Here is a 19,732-nt window from a genome sequence, read left to right on the forward strand (position 1 = left end):
ATAAAAAGAGGAATATACCATTTAAACAAGCCATACTTGTATACTTTTACCACATTCCAGTGCGATACTGCATACATTCTTTAAGTGTGGGACAGTTCTTCAAACTTGTGACATTTTAATAGGATTCGTGCCATTTTAAAATAAGCTGACCTGTCCATTCCTGAGAAGAGGAGGCGGAGAGCAGGACACAGGTATACAGGTGGGGAGAGCTCCTTCCCATTCTCCATTGGCCTTGCAGGTCCTCCTCTTCTCCCCTCGGATCAGGAAGCCTGGATAGCAGGTGTACGCCACCATGGCTCCAAAGCTGTAGTTGGTCCCGCTCACATAGCCCCGGTCAATGCTCTCGGGCCTGGAGCACCTCACTGGCACGCAGCCGATGTCGTACGGCGAAGGCTGCCACTCTCCTCCCATTAGACATCTCAGCGTGGCCGTGGTGTTTAGCATGAAGCCCTCTTCACACTTATAGCTCACTTCAGAGTTGCTGGTGTATTTGGGTTTGTTGACTGAATCAAGAATTGCATGGGGTAGTTCAGGCGGACGGAGGCAGAAGTTGGCGATGCAGCGCGGGGCCTCCATGCCACCAGGGGGCGCCCACACGCCCTGAGCATTGCACACCATCTTAGAGTTGTTGCCGGCGATGTACCCGTCGGTGCAGTAGTAGTTGGCGGTGTCTCCAAACAGCTGGTGGCTCTCGTAGGGCTCTGCGTGGTCAATGGCAGGCGGGGGGCCACAGGAGCGGGGGACACACTGGGCACAGCTGTCACTCCATTGGCCACTTGGCAGACATTCTCTGGTCTCCGGGCCAATCAGAGTGTAGCTGGAGATGGAGGAGACCATTATAAACAAACTTGGCATTCAGACAATACAATCCCTGTTGACAGAACAGCCGAGTGTAGTAACTGAGGGGACTTCAACCACATTTACCCTTCTTTGCAGACATAGTGCACCTTGTTTCCCAGCTCATAGTTCTCTCCTACGGTCTCAGCGTCCTTCAGGGCCGGAGGTTCACTGCACAGGACGTTCACGCAGCGGGGGAGCGGTCTGCTCCACTCGCCTGAGGCCTCGCAGACGACTTCCATGGAGCCCAATGGCCTTCACACCAACATGAAAATAAAAGTACTTTATAATACTATAGTGTCACAGAGGTTTATAGATGGAAAATTGTGTAGAATGGCTCACTGCATTTACTTTGTTATCTTGATTTATGGTTTGTATGAATTGGAATGTTAGTTGAGGCAATTATATTTTTACGATATCATAAATTCACTGGATTCAACAGTCCAATGATAATACATGGTTGTTTACCTGTAGCCCTCAGCACAGGTGTATTTCACCTTGGACAGGTATGTGTTTGTGTCCAGCCTGGAGTCAGCATTCCCCACGGTCGGAGGCCCCCCGCAGGTCACTGGGTGACAGACAGGTGGCGTCCCGCTCCATCTCAGACTGACCAGACACTGAAAGTCGTACTGGATCTGAGGCAGGAAGCCACTCATACACCTACAGAGGCAGAAGAGAACGGAGTTAGACTCAGATGTTAAGAAGAAACTATATAAGTTTATTTTGAATAGTTTTGTTGCTCTTTCTCCTGTGGTCACTGTGTGGTTGGGGATGCAAATGATACCTGAAAGTCAACTTGCTTCCGTAGGTGAAGTTGTCGCCCGTCATGATGGAGTTATCTGGGACACTTGGCATCGGGCAGGAAAGAGCTATAAACATCAAATAAGAGGATTAATAAATGCTGTTTTATATCGTTCATTATTCCACTGAAAAACTAAATGACTGAATGAAAGTGCAGCTTCCTTCATCTTCAGAGTAAAGAACCTTTGTACACTTTTCTAAAATTGGTGATTGAGTGCTTCTTACTGAGAGTATTTTTTTCCTGCTCTGGCTTCCTGGATCCTCCTGCACTGAATCATCATCAGTTACAGTAAAAGCAAACAGTTTATCACCAGTGACTCTTCCAGCCACACGCCCACCCCCTCATACTTTGAACACTGTTCCCTGCCTTCACAACAACAACAACGATGAACTGTGTTTTACCACTTTTGCAGAAAAACCTCTTGTCTCCTGTGTCACTGTTGAGCCATTAGTCAGCTCACTAACACACAACATTAATATTTAACGACTTAAATCCTCCTCTAACACACAGGAAACCAGTAAAATGACAATTTTAATCTTTTCAATTTAAAAAAGAAACATTATGCAGTTTCTTTATATACATTTCACATACATTTCACTCTCAGTCTGATGTTTAAAACCAGTGTTCTCTGAACATGAGCTCATTGGCACAGTCTGCAGATGCTGAGTGAGTCAGTTGCTCTTTCTCCATGATGGAGAATGTGGCTTAGAGCCAAGATGGAGACGCTGCAGTGGTCAGGGCTTTCAGGCCGCTGCGCAGTGGAAGACAGAAAGACGACTGAATGTAAAACCACTGCCTCACAATATCTTTGTGTAGTGCTTTTGTGTCCCCTCACACTCAAGCAATACAGCGCTACAGCTAATGGCATGTTCACTGAACCTCTCACCTCTGCAGTAAGGGACAGGATCATCCCAGTGTCCTGTCTCCAGGCAGCGGAGTCGAGACGAGCCGATCAGCTCGTATCCGTCCTCGCAGCCGAACACCACCTCGCTGCCCATCAGGAAGTTGCTGCCGCTTCTGTGGCCAAACTCCGGAGAGTCAGGGTTCTCACACTTCACCGGCTCTGGTGGGAACACATGCATCAACCCACACACAACGATTTGTCACGATTTTACTGCTGTTATTGGCATCATTAAAAACCTAGATGTGCATTAAAAGGCTTCAGAGTCCTCCTACCTGTGCAGTTTTTGCCGTCTCCGCTGTATGGGCGGGTGCAGGTGCAGATATAGGAGCCGTCTGTGTTCTGACAGCTGGCGTGACTGTCACAGTCAGATCCCAGGGCGCACTCATCCACATCTGAACACAGGGACACATGCACACATCTGTCAGTCAGGACATTTCTTTTCCGTAGTTCATAAAATACATAAACAATATAAAGGGAAAGACGTACCGAGACAGGCCGGGGGATTCCCCCCCCACTTGCCGCTGTTGCTGCAGTGCATGTTGGCGTCTCCCAGCAGGTAAAAGCCAGCGTTGCACTGGTAGACCACAGAGCTGCCACTATGGAAGTCTGTCCCCTGGAGCAGGCCGTTCTCCAGAGGATGAGGAGCTGCACAGGACACACCTGTGACACACACACAGGGAGGAAGGTTATCCAGGGTCTCACTCCTCAAGGCTTTTTACCTTCACCTGCAACACAACAGTTACCTCCACCTTTTTTTCCCCTTTGTCTGTTTGTTGGTTCTTTTTAAACAAGATTACACAAAAGCTAATGGATGGATTCCAACAAAACTTAGTGGGAGGCTGAAGTGTGGGTCAGGGAAGAACACATAATAAGCATAAAGGCTTATTTACATTTTCACTCGTCTGAAAACCCCTTTTAAAGATCAATATGATAGGACTTCATATCATAAACAGGCAAACAAAAGATCAGATTACAGGTGATTTCCAGAGCAAATCCAAGTGCACTTCTTGTCTGAGTCTTACGTTCACAGCTCGGCAGCGGGTGGCTCCATTCTCCTTTGTTCTGGCACTGCAGCACCGGCTCCCCCACCAGGTAGAAACCGGGATTGCAGGACAGCTGGACCTGGGCCCCGGGGCTGACCTCCACAGTGGAGGCGAGCAGGTGGGGCAGTGCACTCTCCAGTTTGGGGCAGTCTGGAGGGACAGGTGTGATGGAGTCAGAGCCAGTGGGACTTTAAAAGCAGGATTACAGCGCCACCTGTCATTGTCAGTGACACATGACAAGTGTAGGAGGTGGGATTCTGTATAGATTTCTTACCAGCACAGAAAATACTGTTGCTGTTAACTTTGACTCGGCCGACCACTCCGTTCAGAAAGTCAGGCCAGGCGAGCACGTTCCCTCTGTGGCTCACGTGGGAAGCTGGACAGGTGCTGGCCAGAACCTTGATCTGTCAGGCAAAACATACTCAATCAAATTCACTTCCAATATATGTACAGAATCTTAAACAGCCTGCTTGGGATTTGACAGAAACATAGATTATTTTATCTTTAAATCATTTCATAAATTCTGCATGTGTCTGAGTTGGATTTGGACGAATCCCTCACACGAATCATGTATTAAAGGTATAAATACATCAGTGGATGTTTTATGTTCACCTGCTGTTGGCTCAGAACACGATCCCAGATGTTGAGCTGACTCATGGATCCCACGAAGGATTCAACGGGGTTGAAGCCCTCACCCCTCTGGTCTTGGTCCTGACCCAACACCAGTGCTCCACCAGCTGCAAGACAAGAAAAACCCAGAGATTAACCACTGCTTGCTGGGAAAATTAACACTTTCTTTTCTATATGAATGAAATGACCACCGGGCAGGAAACCAGGCCGAGGTTAGCACTACACCTGGGATAGTGGTGCCGACTGACAGGCCTTTTCCTCCATCTGAGGGCTTCCCGTTGATGTAGACTCTCCAGTCACCGTCCCAGCTCCTCCAGGACACACCGATGTGGTACCAGTGACCCGTGTTCACCGCAGGACAGTCGGTGATCCGCTCCTTACCGTTCACATACAGCACCCACCTGTAGGGAGGTGGCCACGGGAGGAGGGGGAATACGGTTGAGAGGGTGAGGGGCTAGGAAAGGCAATGCACCAATGTATAATAAAACCATTTATCTCCCGGTGCACCACTGACCCATTGTAGTCTATGAGTAGGAACGCGTTGTCGCTGCCCTCCACAGCGTAGGAGACCGGCGTGCCATAATTGGTGGTGTCTGAGGACTTCATCCAGAAGGTGCAGGTGATCTCTGTGAGCGCCGGCATCACACTGTCCATCATCACATAGCCGTGGATACCCGACACCTCAAAGTCCAGGTTGAAAGCAGAGGACATCTCTAATGGGACAGAGCAGAAAAGAATCATAAACAACCAGCAGGAAAAAAGAGTTTACTTGCTTTTTTTTAGCACAATACAACAATTTCAAAAAACAGGAAAAATACACAAAAGATAATTTTGAACCCATTATTTCTCTCTTCCTCCTCTAAGGATTCCATGGTGATGTGCCATCTGTCCTATAGTACCTGTCTCACACCTGGTTCCGTTGAACCCAGGGAGGCAGCGGCAGGTGAAGGAGCCCAGACCATCCAGGCAGCTGGCTCTGTTCACACAGGGGTTCGGATCGCACTCGTCCACGTCCACCTCGCACAGCCGGCCCCGGTAGCCCTCCACACACTGGCACCTGGGAGAGGGGGGGCGGCACAACTCCACATTCAGGTTCACAACGACAAAACAAAGCTGTCTACTTTCCATCTGAATGTTTATTACCTGAAATTATTGACGGCATCCAGGCAGGAGCCTCCATTTAGACAGGGGGCGCTGTAACATTCGTCGATGTTCACCTCACAGCTGTCCCCCGAGAAGCCGACGGCGCAGTTACAGGTGTAACCGCCGGTCATGTCCTCACACACGCCTCCGTTCAGACAGGGGTTGGAGAGACACTCGTTTATTTCCAGCTCACAGCGAGATCCTGCAGGAAAGAAGAGACAGACAGGAGGATATTATAGAGTCATCAAGTTGTCCTGACTGGCTGATATCTAGATTAACAAAGGTAACATAGTCTCGGTATCAAACCTGTGAAGCCGTCGGCACAGCTGCAGGTGAACCTGTTGACCTCGTCCACACAAACGCCTTCATTCAGACACGGGGAGGAAATGCACTCGTTCACCTCCGCCTCGCACAGGTGGCCTGGGGGGGGGGGGGAAGTTCAGAGACACGTGAAGTTAGAACACTGTATGTGGTTCCATAGATTTAACTTCTACAACACGTATGTTATAAATATCTGTGGTGTACCGAGAAAAAAGTATGTACAGTATGTGTCAAAAAACTGCAACCTCAACATATTTCTCCTAAAATCGTATTAGGAAACAATTTCATCACGTTCAACAAATTCTAATCTCGATTTCATGTGTTGAGGTTTTTGGACGTTGGTTGAAAAGTCTGTTTTTATTACAGTAGATGGACTTTATTTATATAGCAACCACTCAGAGCACTTACAAGCCACAATGGCCCAAACACACACACACACACACGCACACACAGACTAACACACACACATATATTCATAAAGCACTGCTGCATGCTGCGGTCTTTCTGTCCCACTCCGTTCACACACTGTCTGCAGAGCTGTCAGGGGCAATTTGGGCTCAGTATCTTGCCCAAGGACACTTTGGAAAAGCGGACTGGAGGAGCCAGGGATCAAACCGCCGACATTTCATGGAATTTATGGAAACATGAAACAATTTCAAACCATAAAATGTCACAGGTCTTCTCCTTTGCTCATCAAATTGAAAAAAATGATTATTTGAAGGCCGACTGCGTCACAGGGGCGCGTCTAGACCGGGCCTGGTCGAAGGATCCTTTAAAACACGGCCAAGGAATAAACACACAACAGGTGGATTCCACTCAGGCCAACCTGTCCCACGATTCGTTAATGTGACCTTCAGGCTTTAATTATGGGCAGTTATTACTCTAAGTGTTTTCTGATCACTTCCCCAAACCCTCCAAGTACTTTAATGCACTGTACACCCTTTTTCTTTGTCCTCTACAACTATGCATTAAATTCTCCAACTGCATCCATACCTAAAAATCCTGCTTTGCACTGACACTGGAAGTCCTCCATGCCGTCCTTGCACAGGCCTCCATTCTGGCACGGGGCCGAGTCGCACTCGTCTACATCGATCTCACACTTGGCACCTGAGGGACGAATATCAGAGGCTGCGTCAGGAGCTTGTCACATAACACAGCCGGGAGAAAGATTGGGTCTCAGCATCCCGACACTCGTAATGACAGGAAGCTGATGACCAGGGAAAACACTGTCAGAAAAAAAAATGGAAGGAAAGTGCCTCACGTGTCTGTTTTGAGAATTGTATTTTCTTTATATTAAAAACCCTGGAAATCCGCACGTAATAAAATTCTTGGTGATGAATCAGTTTGATCTGTTTCACGTCTACCAGCTGACACTAATCACAGACCACATGGTGGATGTATGAGGGAAGCGGCTTCACACTGATGCTTTAAACAGGTCATTCAACCTCAGTGGGTTTCGATTTATTTTCCTTTCTTCATGGAAACAGAGAAAAATAAGTGGAACGTATTTATTAACATTCAACACGAGTCAAAAAAACGAGATAGCAGAAACAAAAAGTGGTCATAAACCTCAGTAACCTGACGATGTAGAAGTCTGAGTGTGTGTGGGTGGGGTGGGGGGGGGTGGGGGGGGGTTACCTGTGAACCCGGGCATGCAGGTGCAGACGTATCCCGCTCCGACCTCCTCACAAGTTCCTTTATTCTGACAGGGATTCAGGAAGCACTCGTGGAAAACCTAAAGTTAATCACATAATAGAACAACATGACACTCAGCTTTTAAAATGAATTATAAGATAACACTAGAATGGGGTTTATATCACAATAAATTAAGTAAGACAAGATAATCACTGACCTGACTGCTTGCCTGGTAGTCTTCACTGGCCTCCACCTCAGGAGCTGCAGTCACACTCTCCTCCTTCGGGAGAAAGCTGGACCCGAAGCCTGACAATGACACCCACAGAAAACACAGACGATATAAGCAAAGACGGAAAAGAAAAAAGGAAAGTCGGAAAAAAGCGCAGCGAGGATCTTTCCCCCCCCCTTTGCTACCAGACTGGCAGACGGTGGAGCTCCAGCTGAACAAAAGCCTGTTTTCTCATTTCAACCTGGCAGCGCCGAGTCCCGACCGCTGATCATTCCCACACTTCAGGCATGCAGCGTTACTCATTTCCATTCTGCTCACATTATTTCCTTTCCCCCCTCAATCCCAGTGCAGTAATCCCTTTTCCAGTTGGATTGAGCTGTCACAACACAGATCAGACGCCGCACATGTTGAGCGATGGCGGCAGGGGACAGATTATGCAGCGTGCGCATATTTTTGTGTTGGTTCAACGAGGGAAATGCGTTTATCTCGACTCACTGGAGCAGTGCTGGATGGTGGTGGCCCCGGTGATAGTGGTGGTTCCGTAGAAGGGGCAGGAGAGGCAGTAGGAGCGGCCGTGTTCAGGCTGGTAGTAATCCCGGGGACAAGGGTAACAGGGGACCAGACCGGTGCGGGAGAAGTGACCTGCCGAACAGGGGACTGTGGGGAAAAAGAAATATAAATATGAGTGTGGTGGAGCAGGTCAAAGTCCAGAATCATGCAAAAATGGAAAAAACGGGGGAAATCCAACACTGAGTGGCTCCAAGTTCACAATTCTAAAAGTCAGGGGTTATTTTTGTGTTTTGACTTAAAAACCGAGGAATCAAAAATGACTGTTTCCAGATGCATCATCCAACCTTACATGAAATTTCCTAAAAGGAGTTTCTGATACAATGAAACCAAATACCTCATGACACATTTTTGCTCGAGGGCTGGAGTTTTATATTCTTTAGCATTTTTATTAACGATGACGGGGATTCAAGGTCAAACTAAGCAATCACAGTGATAGGACGCTATGGGAGTGTCCTGTAAACTGTCAGACTGCATCACCTCCACACTCTGTGTCGTCCACTGCTCCTCTGGTGACGGTGGACGTCTCGTCGGGACAGACCAGACACTCCCTGGCGCCGAAGCCCGACTGGAAGTGTCCCAGCGGGCAGGACTCGCAGATCTCCAGCCCGTTCAGGGAATGACTTCCAGGTTTACACTGCCCTGCGAAGGCAAATCACAACATCATGATGAAGAATCAAAACACGGAGTACTAGCCAGGACAGTAAGATGTCTGTGCATCTTACCTTTGCACTCGGCCACACTGCGGGAGTGGAGGTAGGCTGTGGAGGTTCCTTCAGGACAGGACTTACACTCCAGCTGACCCTCCTGGTCCTGGAAGGAGCCCAGCCAGCAGCTCTCACACTCGTTATACTCCAGAGAGAAGTACGTCCCCACCGGACATTGCACTGCAAGAGCACTAACAATTAGTAACTCACTGGGAAACGTTAATTAATTAGGTTGATTAATGGGTTTACTCACCACACATTCGGCCTTTGAGCACCGAGCCCGGCCTGCAGAACAGAGACGCCCTCCTGCTCTCCAGCGATTTGGGATCGGCCACGATCATCTCCGAGGACACGTGGAAACTGGACAGCGGCTGCTTGGCCAGGGTTCGCCTCAGCCTATTGGTCAGCTGCTCCAGGGTCCTCAGGAGCCTCTTCTGATTGGCCACCTCTACTGAGTCGTTCCTCGACAGGGGCAGAGGGATGCTTGCTGGGAGAACGGACAAAGTTTAAAGAACTGATAACTAACAACTGGTGATGATTGTACGAAAATGTATGAAACATGCATTCTCACGTTCTTTATTTACCTGTGATGTTGAAAAAGATCTGGATCTTCTGGTCTCTGGTGGGGCCGGTGATTTTCCTGTGTCTCTTGGTGCGTTGATGTGGTCTCGCGGCGCCGGCGTCTCGCTGCCGGTTGGGGAGCTGCCGAGAGCTCGTGGCAAAGCCCGACTCAAAGTAGGCGTAGTCCTGGGAGCCTTGAGGACTCCAGCTGTTTGACCATCCGCCTGGTGCTGATCAGACAGGGAGAGAAACAATGAGTCGAATAGAAACGACAGAAGAGAAGGAGAAGATGTTTGTTTTCGTGCAGATCTCACTGATAGAAAACCCGTTCTCGTAGTCGTAGTTGTACTCCAGACAGTGACCCTGTGACATCACCTCCAGCTTGCAGGTGACCTCAGCGCTGCTGCAAATGTTGGGGAGCTGTGGGGAAGACGAACCAATAGAGGCAACACGCTTGAGAGTTGATTCCCATGAGGAAGATGCATTTGTTGATATGTTAAGGTTCTCACCATGCCACCCAGTTTGGTGTTGAGCTCCCCAGTAAAGGACTTGACCAGGGCCACGTCTTCACAGCTCGAGGCTTTAAACAGCATCTCGAAGGGCTTGAACCCGTTGTTTGCGATACGGTTCACTGAGAAGGAGGAAAAGGGTTTTATACATCACGCTGCTTCATTCCAAGATGCTCATGGGTTAACGAGTCCAAACCCCCGTCCCCTGTACGTACCTGAGCAGTCGGGCCTCTCAGGAGAGTACGGAGGTTCCCACACGCCGTTGTACGCACAGAGGTAACTGTGCACGGCCTCCTTAGTGAGGCTGTATCCATCTTTACAGTGAAGGGTACAGTTCACACCCTCGTCTTCCTCAGTGCAAACAAACTCTCCGTTCACGGGGACATACGGCTGCTCACAGGTTGTCCCTGAACAAAAATACAAACATTTCATTAGCTGGTCACAGGGAAGCACAAATACTGCAATTCACTTTTCCAACTCGGGACAGAGATTATTCTGTGCACGGGATTTGAAAACAGCTGTGATGCATCTGTCGGTCTTTCACCTTGAACAGTGATGGTGAGGTTGCAGTCGCGGCTGTTTCCTGCAGCGTCGGTGGCGGTGTACTGCACCAGAGTCTCTCCCACTGGGAACTGGGAACCTGGAGTGTGGCTACTGGTCAGCGTGAGGCGGCCGCCTGAGAGAGACGATACAGAAGTGTACGAGTTATAAATGGAAAACTAACAAACATCATAGTAATATTTCACTAAACACTAAATTAAATATTTAATTAAAAATCTTTGGCTAGAAACAAATTAGCATCTTGTTCAGTCACAGTCGTCTTTCTGTCCATTGAGAGAAACTTGCAAGAGTTTCCAGAGGTTTTCATTTTATATATTTTTAACCTTAAAGATGATTGAATAGTTGATTTTCACTCATAATTTGCCTTTAGAAGAACATAATTTCTCCAAATTAAGAAATGAATAATCTCTTCTAGAGTAAAAGCTGTTACTGTTACTCTGGTGAACCTACAGGGGGCAGTCTTGGCCTGACTCCAGTTTCCAGGACTAAATGAGTCACTTTTTGTAAGAAACCACAGCAGATATGTTGAACTCTGATATTATAACATGTGCACAGTGCGTCTGGGCTTCACATGGCAGCAGAACAATCCACCTCTGAGGACTGGGGAGGAAAATGACTCCGGTCTGGTTGGTTTGCACGAGCAGAGAGTGAAGGATCGGGCTTTGGGAGAGGCAGCGGTGATGAGAGGGCTATGAGTGTGTGTCTGTGGGTATATGTGTGTGTGTGTGTGTGTGTCATACTTTGGTCTTTCCCCTGCATCCTCACACACAGGTTATGACCAAGAAGCAGTGAAAACATCTGCACTAAGTGTGACACACAGACGGGATTTAAAAAGTAAGAGGAGAAGGTGGGAAAAGTAAGTGGTTGACCTTTTCTCTTCCATTAACAGTGAAGTCGGGTCATTCCAACAGGGCTGACACACGTCTGGTCCGCCGGAGTCTGGTGTCTCCCTTTATATATAGCCCCGTGTGTGTGTTTGAACGTGTGTTTATGTGTGTGTCTGCCGAGTTCGTGACTATATATAGCTCTGGCATCAGGGTGTGGGCTTGGAAAAACAAAACACTGACGTCGGAGGAGCGCGGTGTTGACGTCGTGTGGCCCGAAGCAGCTGCAGCAGCCTGTCATTACCGTGCATGTGTGTGTGTGTGAGTGTGTGTCTGATAGAGGTGCACCTCCGCAGACAGGTGGGGGGGGGATCTTTTGGGGAGTTGCTGTGAGATTGCGGCCCCGCGTTTGAGTTCAGGCTCATTCTGCCAAAGTGTGTGAACTCACAGAAACACACGTGTGAGCACTGTTCAGTGTTATTCCATATATGTGCGTGTGTGTGTGTGTGTGTGTGTGTGTGTGTGTGTGGAGCCAGAGTCGGTGAATTACATGGTCCTGGCTGCGGGCTGGAGCTCTGGAGAAGTCTGGTTTGTTGTCTGTCACCACCACGGCTGTTTGGGTACAGTGAGCAGAGCCAGGGGAGAGACAGCCAGCTCTGTGATATTTAGTCTATTTGGCCGAGTGGCCTCGATGCACTGCTGTACAGCATCGGTCTGAACAGTTAAACATCAACGTGAGTGCAGCAGGGTGGCCCCGTCTCAAACCAGAGACCGGCCGACCGCATATGAAGTCTTCACAGCAGCTCATCACAGCTTCAGAATCTCCGTGCATGAAGGGGAACTTCTTATTTTCACTCAGTTCAAGGTGCAGGGGGATGACAGTGAATGTTCTGTGATTCAGATTTATGAATCACCGGGAAAACTTTACACATAATCCCCAAAAAGATCCTCAACGCATTTGTTTAATTTGCAATTCTTAGCAAAGAGTTTTTAAAGCTCACTAAAGTTTCACGTAAAGTTAGTTCTTTTTACTCAATTGAGGGAAATATTACAGATATGGCACCATATGGACTAAACATGAATATTCTACTTGCAAATTAATAATTAATAAAGTTTTTCTGGGCATTTGGACAAAGTTGATCATGTTCTTTAAGATTGTGAGACGGTTTCTACCTTGATTTCTACTTTGTTCCTCTGCTGTGAATGTAGATATTAATACAGAATATATAATATTTTCTGTGGTTGTACTTATGGAACTTTACCAAATCAGTGATTAAAACCAGGATCTATTGTTAATGGCAGCCGCTCTGATAAAGAAAACATGTTCCCGTGTGATTCCAGTATTATATCTGCTTGTATAATAAAATGAAAGTATGAAAAATGGATGGAATGAGAACAAAGTTTTCTTAGATCAACCTCCTTTGTCTTCTTTAACATTGATGACATTAACAGACACGTTGAGGACTTCATCTGCCCCCCCCCCCCCCCCCGTCCTCTCCTCTCTCCATCTCTTTTAAACACAGACACACAAATGAGGCGTTCATGCACACGTTTACAATCCATCCTCTCACCATTATTCACACACACGCACACACAGACACACACAGACGCACAAAAGCACATAGCTCTCTGCTGATCCTCAATTTTTCCCACCCGACCGATGGAAACTCATCAGCGGATGAGGGGGCGGAGTGGAACAGAGGAGCTAAAGAGTGAAACCATCCACGGAGCTGCCGTCTGAGAGCAGCCACCAGACATACCTGAGTTGTCGGAAAACTGTGGCACCTCCCAAGTGACCGCCGTCTCCGCGTCTGTGGCCCGGACCGTGGGCGGCGACCTGCACCTGTCAATCACCGGGGGCTCAGTATCTAGGAAGGGATGAAGGGTTCGTTAAGGGGATCTGTAATGACCTGAGGACCAGATGGGGGGGGGGGGGGGGTGCACGGTTAAACCAGCACATCGGTAAACATTAAACATTAAACATATCGATAACAGACATTCAGCGTCCGCCAGCTGTGAAAGCAATAAAACCGGCGATCTAAACCATGTGTAGGTTTAAAAAACATGTTGCGGCTTTAACGCAAAAACACACAACTGTTCCCAGACTGCAACACGGTAGAGCGACGGTAGAGGAGCTCAGTCGGGACACGTGTGCTACGATGTGATGGGAGTTTCTCGAGGCAGCCGTGTCAGAGGCCACTGGTTAAACACATGTCTCTAATAAAGAACCACAGCGTTCCACCACCATAATAACATATGGAAATGTTCACAGCTACCATGCTTGAGGTTTTTTTCCCCCTGACTGCTGTGATTATTGAGCGGTTGACATGGGACACCCCCTGTTTTTTTTCACCCCTCCCCCCCCCTCTCCACAGTAACACTGTTTGGCACCTGCCGGGGCGGATGGAGTCTCCCTCGCTGCTGAGTGCATCAATTAAATCCTAGTTTTACACCGTGTGACAGAAATGAGCTGCAGCGAGGACGTGGAGGAATGTCCTGTAGCGGAGAGGAAACTGGTTAGTGAGTATATTAACTCATTTTTCTTTCTGGAACGTGGTTGGAGGAGCCGTGGTCCTATCTGTGAAACACCAATGAAGGAGGGGTGCTGCTCAACCGTGTTAGAAGTAATAAATACTCACTCTACTCGTGTGACATCTTCAACGTCTTTATATTTTATCGTCCTCGTCCTGTTTCTATGCTAAGTGCGATCTTCATTAGAGCATTTTTACATCTCCGGGGTTTTTGTGCCAGTGAGTTTTACTGCCGAACACATGTTGCTAATTGTCATAGACTTGTGATATGTAAACACTGTGGCGCTTTACGACTGATGGAGATGTCTCAGAAAACACAGGATTTAATTACCTCCATTAAGTTTTCACCAGCCGTCTCTTAATTAGCAGGATTACGCAAAAAACGACTGAACCGATTTTTAATGACAGTTTGGAGCGGATCTGAATAAACGGGCGGATCTGGGCGAGATTAGTCTCAGCACCTTGATTCTCGTACAACCAATAGAAAATGCAAATGTGTTCTCTTCACAGCATTGTGAGATGACATTTGTTCCTGTAGTTAATAACGTTCTAGATGAGGTATAAACAGTGAGAGGCTATAAAAAGCCCAGTGGGACTGTGTATTCCGAGCCTTCCCCTGTCTCGCATTAAGACGAGGCCCCTGGAGACCAGATGCAGCACATGGCCCCCGAGAGGATGAGCTCACCGACGACTGTGACGGTGAAGGAGCAGTTGGCCTGGTTCCCAGTGCGGTCGGTGGCGGTGTAGATGATGGTCTCTCTTCCGATGGGGAACAGCTGGGGAGGAGCGTAGACTGGCTTCACCTGCACCGCCACCTGGAGGAGGAAGAGACACAGGCAATATGAGAACTAGAGGACTAATGATAAGAAATAAACTTCTCCTGTGGAATGGGCATTTTACAATAGATGAAACTATAGACAAATATTAATAACCTCTTCCTTGGAGTTGTCGGTGGCGTTTGGGACGTTCCAGCTGACGATGGCTGTCCCTCGCCGCTCGTCCGTCTCTGCCACGATGTCCTCGGGGCACTGGATCCCTGGTGTCTCAGCATCTGAAGAGGAGACAGAGAACCAGAGAGATGACAATCAGACACTAACTCCATTAAATTTCATTAGAAGTCCGATTAGACTCAACTGTTGCAGATGTTCACCTCATCACAAACCGAGGGAACTGACCTCAGCCTGCTTTGCTCTTATCAGTGAAGGAGGTGAAGGTGTGTGATGTCATCCGACCCCCTGACCTCTTTTATCAGAGCTCATCCCCTCGCTCATCGTTGTTCACAACTGAGAGTGCACGACTGTCACGTGTCCAACAACACCAGACCCCACAGGCATTCAGTGTGTGAGTCCAATTACCTCAACGGTTCAAGCACAGAGGAACACAGATCGAGGTGGAATGACGTGTGGAGCTTGACCTCTGTCACTGTCAAAACAGTCGGGGTCATGGGAGAGCGTCATCTCAGATAAATGAGATTTCGTGGGCTTGATGAGCATAAATCTGAATTCCAGTGTGAGGGAGACATGTCGAGAAGGACTCACTTACTGCAGTGATCTCTAGAAACACGTTCAAATCAAATCAAAGAGATTTAAAATTGATGATCTACTGTACAGTAAAAGTAAAAAGCAATGAGACCTGCAAGAGCATAAAGATTTGAGTGACACTGTTGAGTCTGCAAGATCCCAGACCTGATCCCAGACCAGCAGACAAACCCTCCTCACTTTCATTGTTAGTGATTTTCCGACTTTGCCTCTTCCAGTAGGAAACATCATGGGCGGTCGACTTCTCACTATGAAGCCGCGTCGTGAGAAGAAGAACGTTTGACTGGTGGCAAACGCACAACCCGCCCGTGACCCTTGGATGAGACAACTTCTTCCTTTTGTCTTGTGCAGTGTGTTGTGATAACGTGGAGACAGCACGGCACAGTTCAGCTCAGTTCAGCTCAGTTCAACTCCACGAGACACGGATCTCCCATCGATGGAGAGTGTGTGTAAGAGCTCGCTCCCATCTGGACCTGATGACCCGTCCACTTAGGCATCTGTCTCCACTAAACACTAACACACACACACACACACTAACACACACACACACTGGTCCAAATCGACTGCGTTCATCTTCACAGCGGAGGGAGGAATATTTCACTTTGGGTGTCATCAGTGTGAAGTGAGAGGTGAAGAGAGCCAGGAGCTGACGAAGAGCACTAACGTCTCTCCCTCTTTCTTTCTCAGCTATCTTATCTTCTTTCTTCATTTGTGTCCCAGGTGAAACCGAATGTAATCTTCTCTCATTCTAATCCCCTCCCCCCCCCACACAGATGACTCGGCCTCACCTCTCACCTCCGCCCGACATCTCCGATGGTTTTCGTCTTTATTGCTCCTCTTCCTCTGCTTAATCAGTTCCCTAGTTAGTGAACTTTCTCCTGTGGAAACTAGGGGGATTTAGGACACTGGAGGGGGTGGGGGTGGGGGGGGGCAACCACAGCCGCTCGGCACCACCTGTTTCACCGGCAAGGCATCTGGAGGGCAGCGGTCCGGTTTTTAATGATCTCCAGACAGAGCCCAGGCCGGGTGGGTGGGGGGGAGGGGGGACAAGAGAAGAACCCGGACATGGGATGGTTTGAGTTAGTGACCTGAGGCCCGCTCCGAAACTGGGTTAGCACCATTCTCACTGGAGTGGAGGATGGAAAAGAAAAAACCTCCATCCAAGTTTCCTGCTGTTTTATTTTTAAATCTTCCTCGATTTCTCCACACACTCTGTTTCATTCCTCTCAGCTCTTCTGACCGTCCATCTTTTCACACACAGCACCAGTGTCATTCAATCTTCCAAGCAGCAAAGCCAGTTCGGTAAATTAATGACCAGTAAGTCCATCAAGTTTATGGATCCATCTTTCCATCCCTAATCATTTCCTCAGATTCAGTCCTAGCTGCTGTTAAACAGGTTTTAAAGAAAGAGTGCGACATCTGGGTGAGAATTATGTAAATGATCAACGTCGATCTCATGTCTTTGTGCAGAGTCACACACTTTATATGAAGATATAGACGATATGACAGGTCCCGAAAAGCCTCAATGTCCCCCTGGTGGCTGGATGCAGTAATTGTCATAAACTCTGTCTCCCCCATGTCAGTGGATGGGACATGGGAAAGTTTTTTATCCCACTCATGTCTACCCAAATGTAATTTTTTCAGTTTTTCTGTATTAATTAGTTATTAGAATCTATAAAGGCATTTTAAAACATCATGATTGACAGCTGAGACTGACTTGTGATTGGTCGAGCACGTTCTTCTTTTTAAATTTTGTGTTAGTAAGCTTAAAATCTAAGAATTTCCTGGAACTATTTAATTAAATGCACCAAACTCAACATACTTATTCCTGGAAAAACCCACAACCCATAGTCTCCACCTCCACCTGCCCCCAGCGACCTCAACATCCTGCTTTAGACCTTTTTTTGGCCCCTACACTGACCCTGACCTCTGACCTCAGAACTTCTGAAGTGAAAGGATCCGCTCTCCACACAAATCACCTGCGCAGACAGCTTTATGGACGTTGGCGGTCCAGTTCCCAGAGCCCAGGCACACCGCCTTCCTGTTCCCTTGTAGACTGTAGCCCTGTCGACAGGTGAGCAGGCAGACGGAGCCCGGCGATGCTGCCCTCCTCCCACAGGCAGGGGGCGACATCAGGATATTCTTCTGGGCCACGATGGGGGGACAACGCACCTCTGGGGAGAGAGAGAGGGGGAGAAACCAGGGGATGAATCTGATTGTGTTTGGTGGAACAAGCAGTGCTGCAATGTGCTGTGTTAGAATTCACTGTGCATTAATCAGACCAGGAGAAAAAGGGTTTTGATGATAAGGTTGGTTAGAGCAGAACAGACCGAAAAAAGAAAAGTACAAAAACTCCTTCAAGATCTGGATCACGTTTCCTGCGTGTTTACCAGAATGTGATAAAATCTTTCTTTGATTACCCTCCAGTGTGAGTGCCAACAATAAAACTATTTCCAGTGTGTGTGCGCGTATCAGAAACTGGCACAAAGGAAACAAACATTTGGTCGGAAATCAAGTCAAGAGAGCGCAGACCACAGGACTCGTACACTGGAGGCCCTCTTATATATTTTTAACTGTACATGTGGCTTTGACTCGATGATGGATGGATCATTCTCATCCTCTGCCTCCTCCTGCCTCCTTTAGGAGAAGAAGCCCAGTGAGAGGTGCATTTCAAATCCGATGAAAAGATATCTCTCCGTCCTCTCGGGGCAGCTGAGGCGATCCGGTTTGACCGCTGTGCAAACAAACACTAAAACAAACCACTCGGCTGCAGCCGCCCACAGAGGCCTCGAGGCCGTGTTAAAGAGGTAACGACAGTCTGTGGGCAAACACTGAGATGGTCTAACAAAGGGGGGGGGGGGGGGGGGGGCAACGAGATGGTAGCTATCGATAACCCAGGGTTCTGGTGAAGCGGATCAGTCGTTCTAAATAGCACCGTGAGCTGGTCGGGTGGAAGTGAGTCAGCTGAGGCCGGAGGTTTGCGGTGAAACACTCTCACACACGGCGCCTCTCTGTTGTGTGTTGCTGTGCCTGACCTGCGAGCTCTCTGCGGCGGTGCATGAGTGTGCGCAACTTATTTTGACTTAACTATCGGGTTGTGAAGTGTGTGGGCATCCTGTGTGCATTTGTGTGTGTGTGTGTGTGTGTGTGTGTGTGTATATGGGGATGGCAGCCGCGCGATGAGAAAGCAGATGTATCTCTCGGAGGATGATGTAGTGCGCGGAGCAAATACGCACCATATGTGTAACCACTGTGTGTGAGTCAGTGTTCTCATGTGCGTTTACATACGTGTGTAAAAACCACATGTTTTTACATAGAAAAACCAAGATTATATGTTATTTATGTCATTCATCTTTACGTTTTTTTCCACTCAGGCAGAATCCAGTGAACTAAACAGATAATATGAGCCTATATTCAAATCTCTGACAAACAATAAAGACCTAGGTTGTATATTTTGTTCAAATGTTTTTTAACAGAGTCGTCTTTGTGTGTTTTGTGTCCAGGTGCATCACACACAGCAGCGTGAGCCAGTGGCTTGTCGGGGGTGAAGTCTTACCCACACACCGAGGTTGGGATCCACTCCACTGTGAGTTGACCTGGCAGGTGAGCCTGACGTCTCCCTCCAGCCGGTAGCCGCGCTCGCAGCCGGCCTGGCACTCCGCCCGGCGGGAGGCGCCGCCATCGCTGCACCGGAGGAACCCGTGTGGCGGCCGGGAGAGCGGCGGGCAGGAGCGGACTGCGGGGGGGACACAATACACAATCAGATTCACAATCGGCCAATCGGAGACACAGAACGCACATTGTTGTACTTTGAAAGGCCCGTGGCTTCTGTTGTTATTGTGAGTTTGATTTACTGTGAGCACATCAATAAATTCATGGTTTAGCCAATTTAGGGAGCTATACAAAAAACTGACAGTCAGCAAAACATTTGTGATTTGGTTTTGGGAGAGAAAACCTACAACAAACAAACAAAGCCCAAAGACCCATGAAGACAATTCATCAACTGCCTAAAATACTCCAACGATGTTTTATTGCTTTTATTTTGGGTTGTTTGTGATCATTGTCAGTTTGGGAAATTCCTCCTTATCGTTTCTTTCAGTTTTTGAGATGATACAATTTTAGATTATTCATATTTTAGGGATATTTCACATGGACTTGTTGTTTACTGGAAATTTGAAGTAGGGCGACCTGGCAAACACCTCCTCTATGCTTTCTGTAATTATGTGGTTTTTAATGATCCTATTCCGGTTTGAGGAACAGCTGATAAACACAGGTATAAATATCTATATAACCCACAGAGAACCATAAATCCTCCATAAGAGCCTAAAGCCCTATATCATCTTTAACTTGGGACCTATCATTTACCCTATAGCATGAAAATCCCCATGAA

General features: G+C 47.9%; 1 protein-coding gene across 1 annotated transcript in view; it reads right to left on the reverse strand.

Annotated features, from left to right (window-relative positions):
- Nucleotides 1–19,732, reverse strand: part of svep1 (sushi, von Willebrand factor type A, EGF and pentraxin domain containing 1) — a 75,281-nt gene that overhangs the window by 11,588 nt on the left and 43,961 nt on the right. The window contains exons 6-37 of the mRNA XM_053415782.1: nucleotides 18,899–19,078; nucleotides 17,322–17,516; nucleotides 14,737–14,855; nucleotides 14,490–14,619; nucleotides 13,034–13,141; nucleotides 10,433–10,564; nucleotides 10,104–10,295; nucleotides 9,889–10,010; nucleotides 9,694–9,799; nucleotides 9,403–9,609; nucleotides 9,072–9,305; nucleotides 8,837–8,998; nucleotides 8,592–8,753; nucleotides 8,040–8,201; nucleotides 7,533–7,621; nucleotides 7,319–7,415; nucleotides 6,674–6,787; nucleotides 5,666–5,779; nucleotides 5,360–5,561; nucleotides 5,116–5,273; nucleotides 4,731–4,929; nucleotides 4,442–4,617; nucleotides 4,199–4,323; nucleotides 3,861–3,990; nucleotides 3,566–3,736; nucleotides 3,030–3,203; nucleotides 2,816–2,935; nucleotides 2,526–2,702; nucleotides 1,622–1,706; nucleotides 1,306–1,497; nucleotides 925–1,092; nucleotides 151–817 (exon numbers count right to left, since the gene is read on the reverse strand). Of these exons, the coding sequence (XP_053271757.1) occupies nucleotides 151–817; nucleotides 925–1,092; nucleotides 1,306–1,497; nucleotides 1,622–1,706; nucleotides 2,526–2,702; nucleotides 2,816–2,935; nucleotides 3,030–3,203; nucleotides 3,566–3,736; nucleotides 3,861–3,990; nucleotides 4,199–4,323; nucleotides 4,442–4,617; nucleotides 4,731–4,929; nucleotides 5,116–5,273; nucleotides 5,360–5,561; nucleotides 5,666–5,779; nucleotides 6,674–6,787; nucleotides 7,319–7,415; nucleotides 7,533–7,621; nucleotides 8,040–8,201; nucleotides 8,592–8,753; nucleotides 8,837–8,998; nucleotides 9,072–9,305; nucleotides 9,403–9,609; nucleotides 9,694–9,799; nucleotides 9,889–10,010; nucleotides 10,104–10,295; nucleotides 10,433–10,564; nucleotides 13,034–13,141; nucleotides 14,490–14,619; nucleotides 14,737–14,855; nucleotides 17,322–17,516; nucleotides 18,899–19,078 (5,369 nt within the window). The remainder of the gene's footprint in view (nucleotides 1–150; nucleotides 818–924; nucleotides 1,093–1,305; nucleotides 1,498–1,621; nucleotides 1,707–2,525; nucleotides 2,703–2,815; nucleotides 2,936–3,029; nucleotides 3,204–3,565; nucleotides 3,737–3,860; nucleotides 3,991–4,198; nucleotides 4,324–4,441; nucleotides 4,618–4,730; nucleotides 4,930–5,115; nucleotides 5,274–5,359; nucleotides 5,562–5,665; nucleotides 5,780–6,673; nucleotides 6,788–7,318; nucleotides 7,416–7,532; nucleotides 7,622–8,039; nucleotides 8,202–8,591; nucleotides 8,754–8,836; nucleotides 8,999–9,071; nucleotides 9,306–9,402; nucleotides 9,610–9,693; nucleotides 9,800–9,888; nucleotides 10,011–10,103; nucleotides 10,296–10,432; nucleotides 10,565–13,033; nucleotides 13,142–14,489; nucleotides 14,620–14,736; nucleotides 14,856–17,321; nucleotides 17,517–18,898; nucleotides 19,079–19,732) is intronic.

This window comes from Pleuronectes platessa, chromosome 23 (assembly GCF_947347685.1).
Source record: "Pleuronectes platessa chromosome 23, fPlePla1.1, whole genome shotgun sequence".
In the NCBI taxonomy this organism is placed as follows: domain Eukaryota; kingdom Metazoa; phylum Chordata; class Actinopteri; order Pleuronectiformes; family Pleuronectidae; genus Pleuronectes; species Pleuronectes platessa.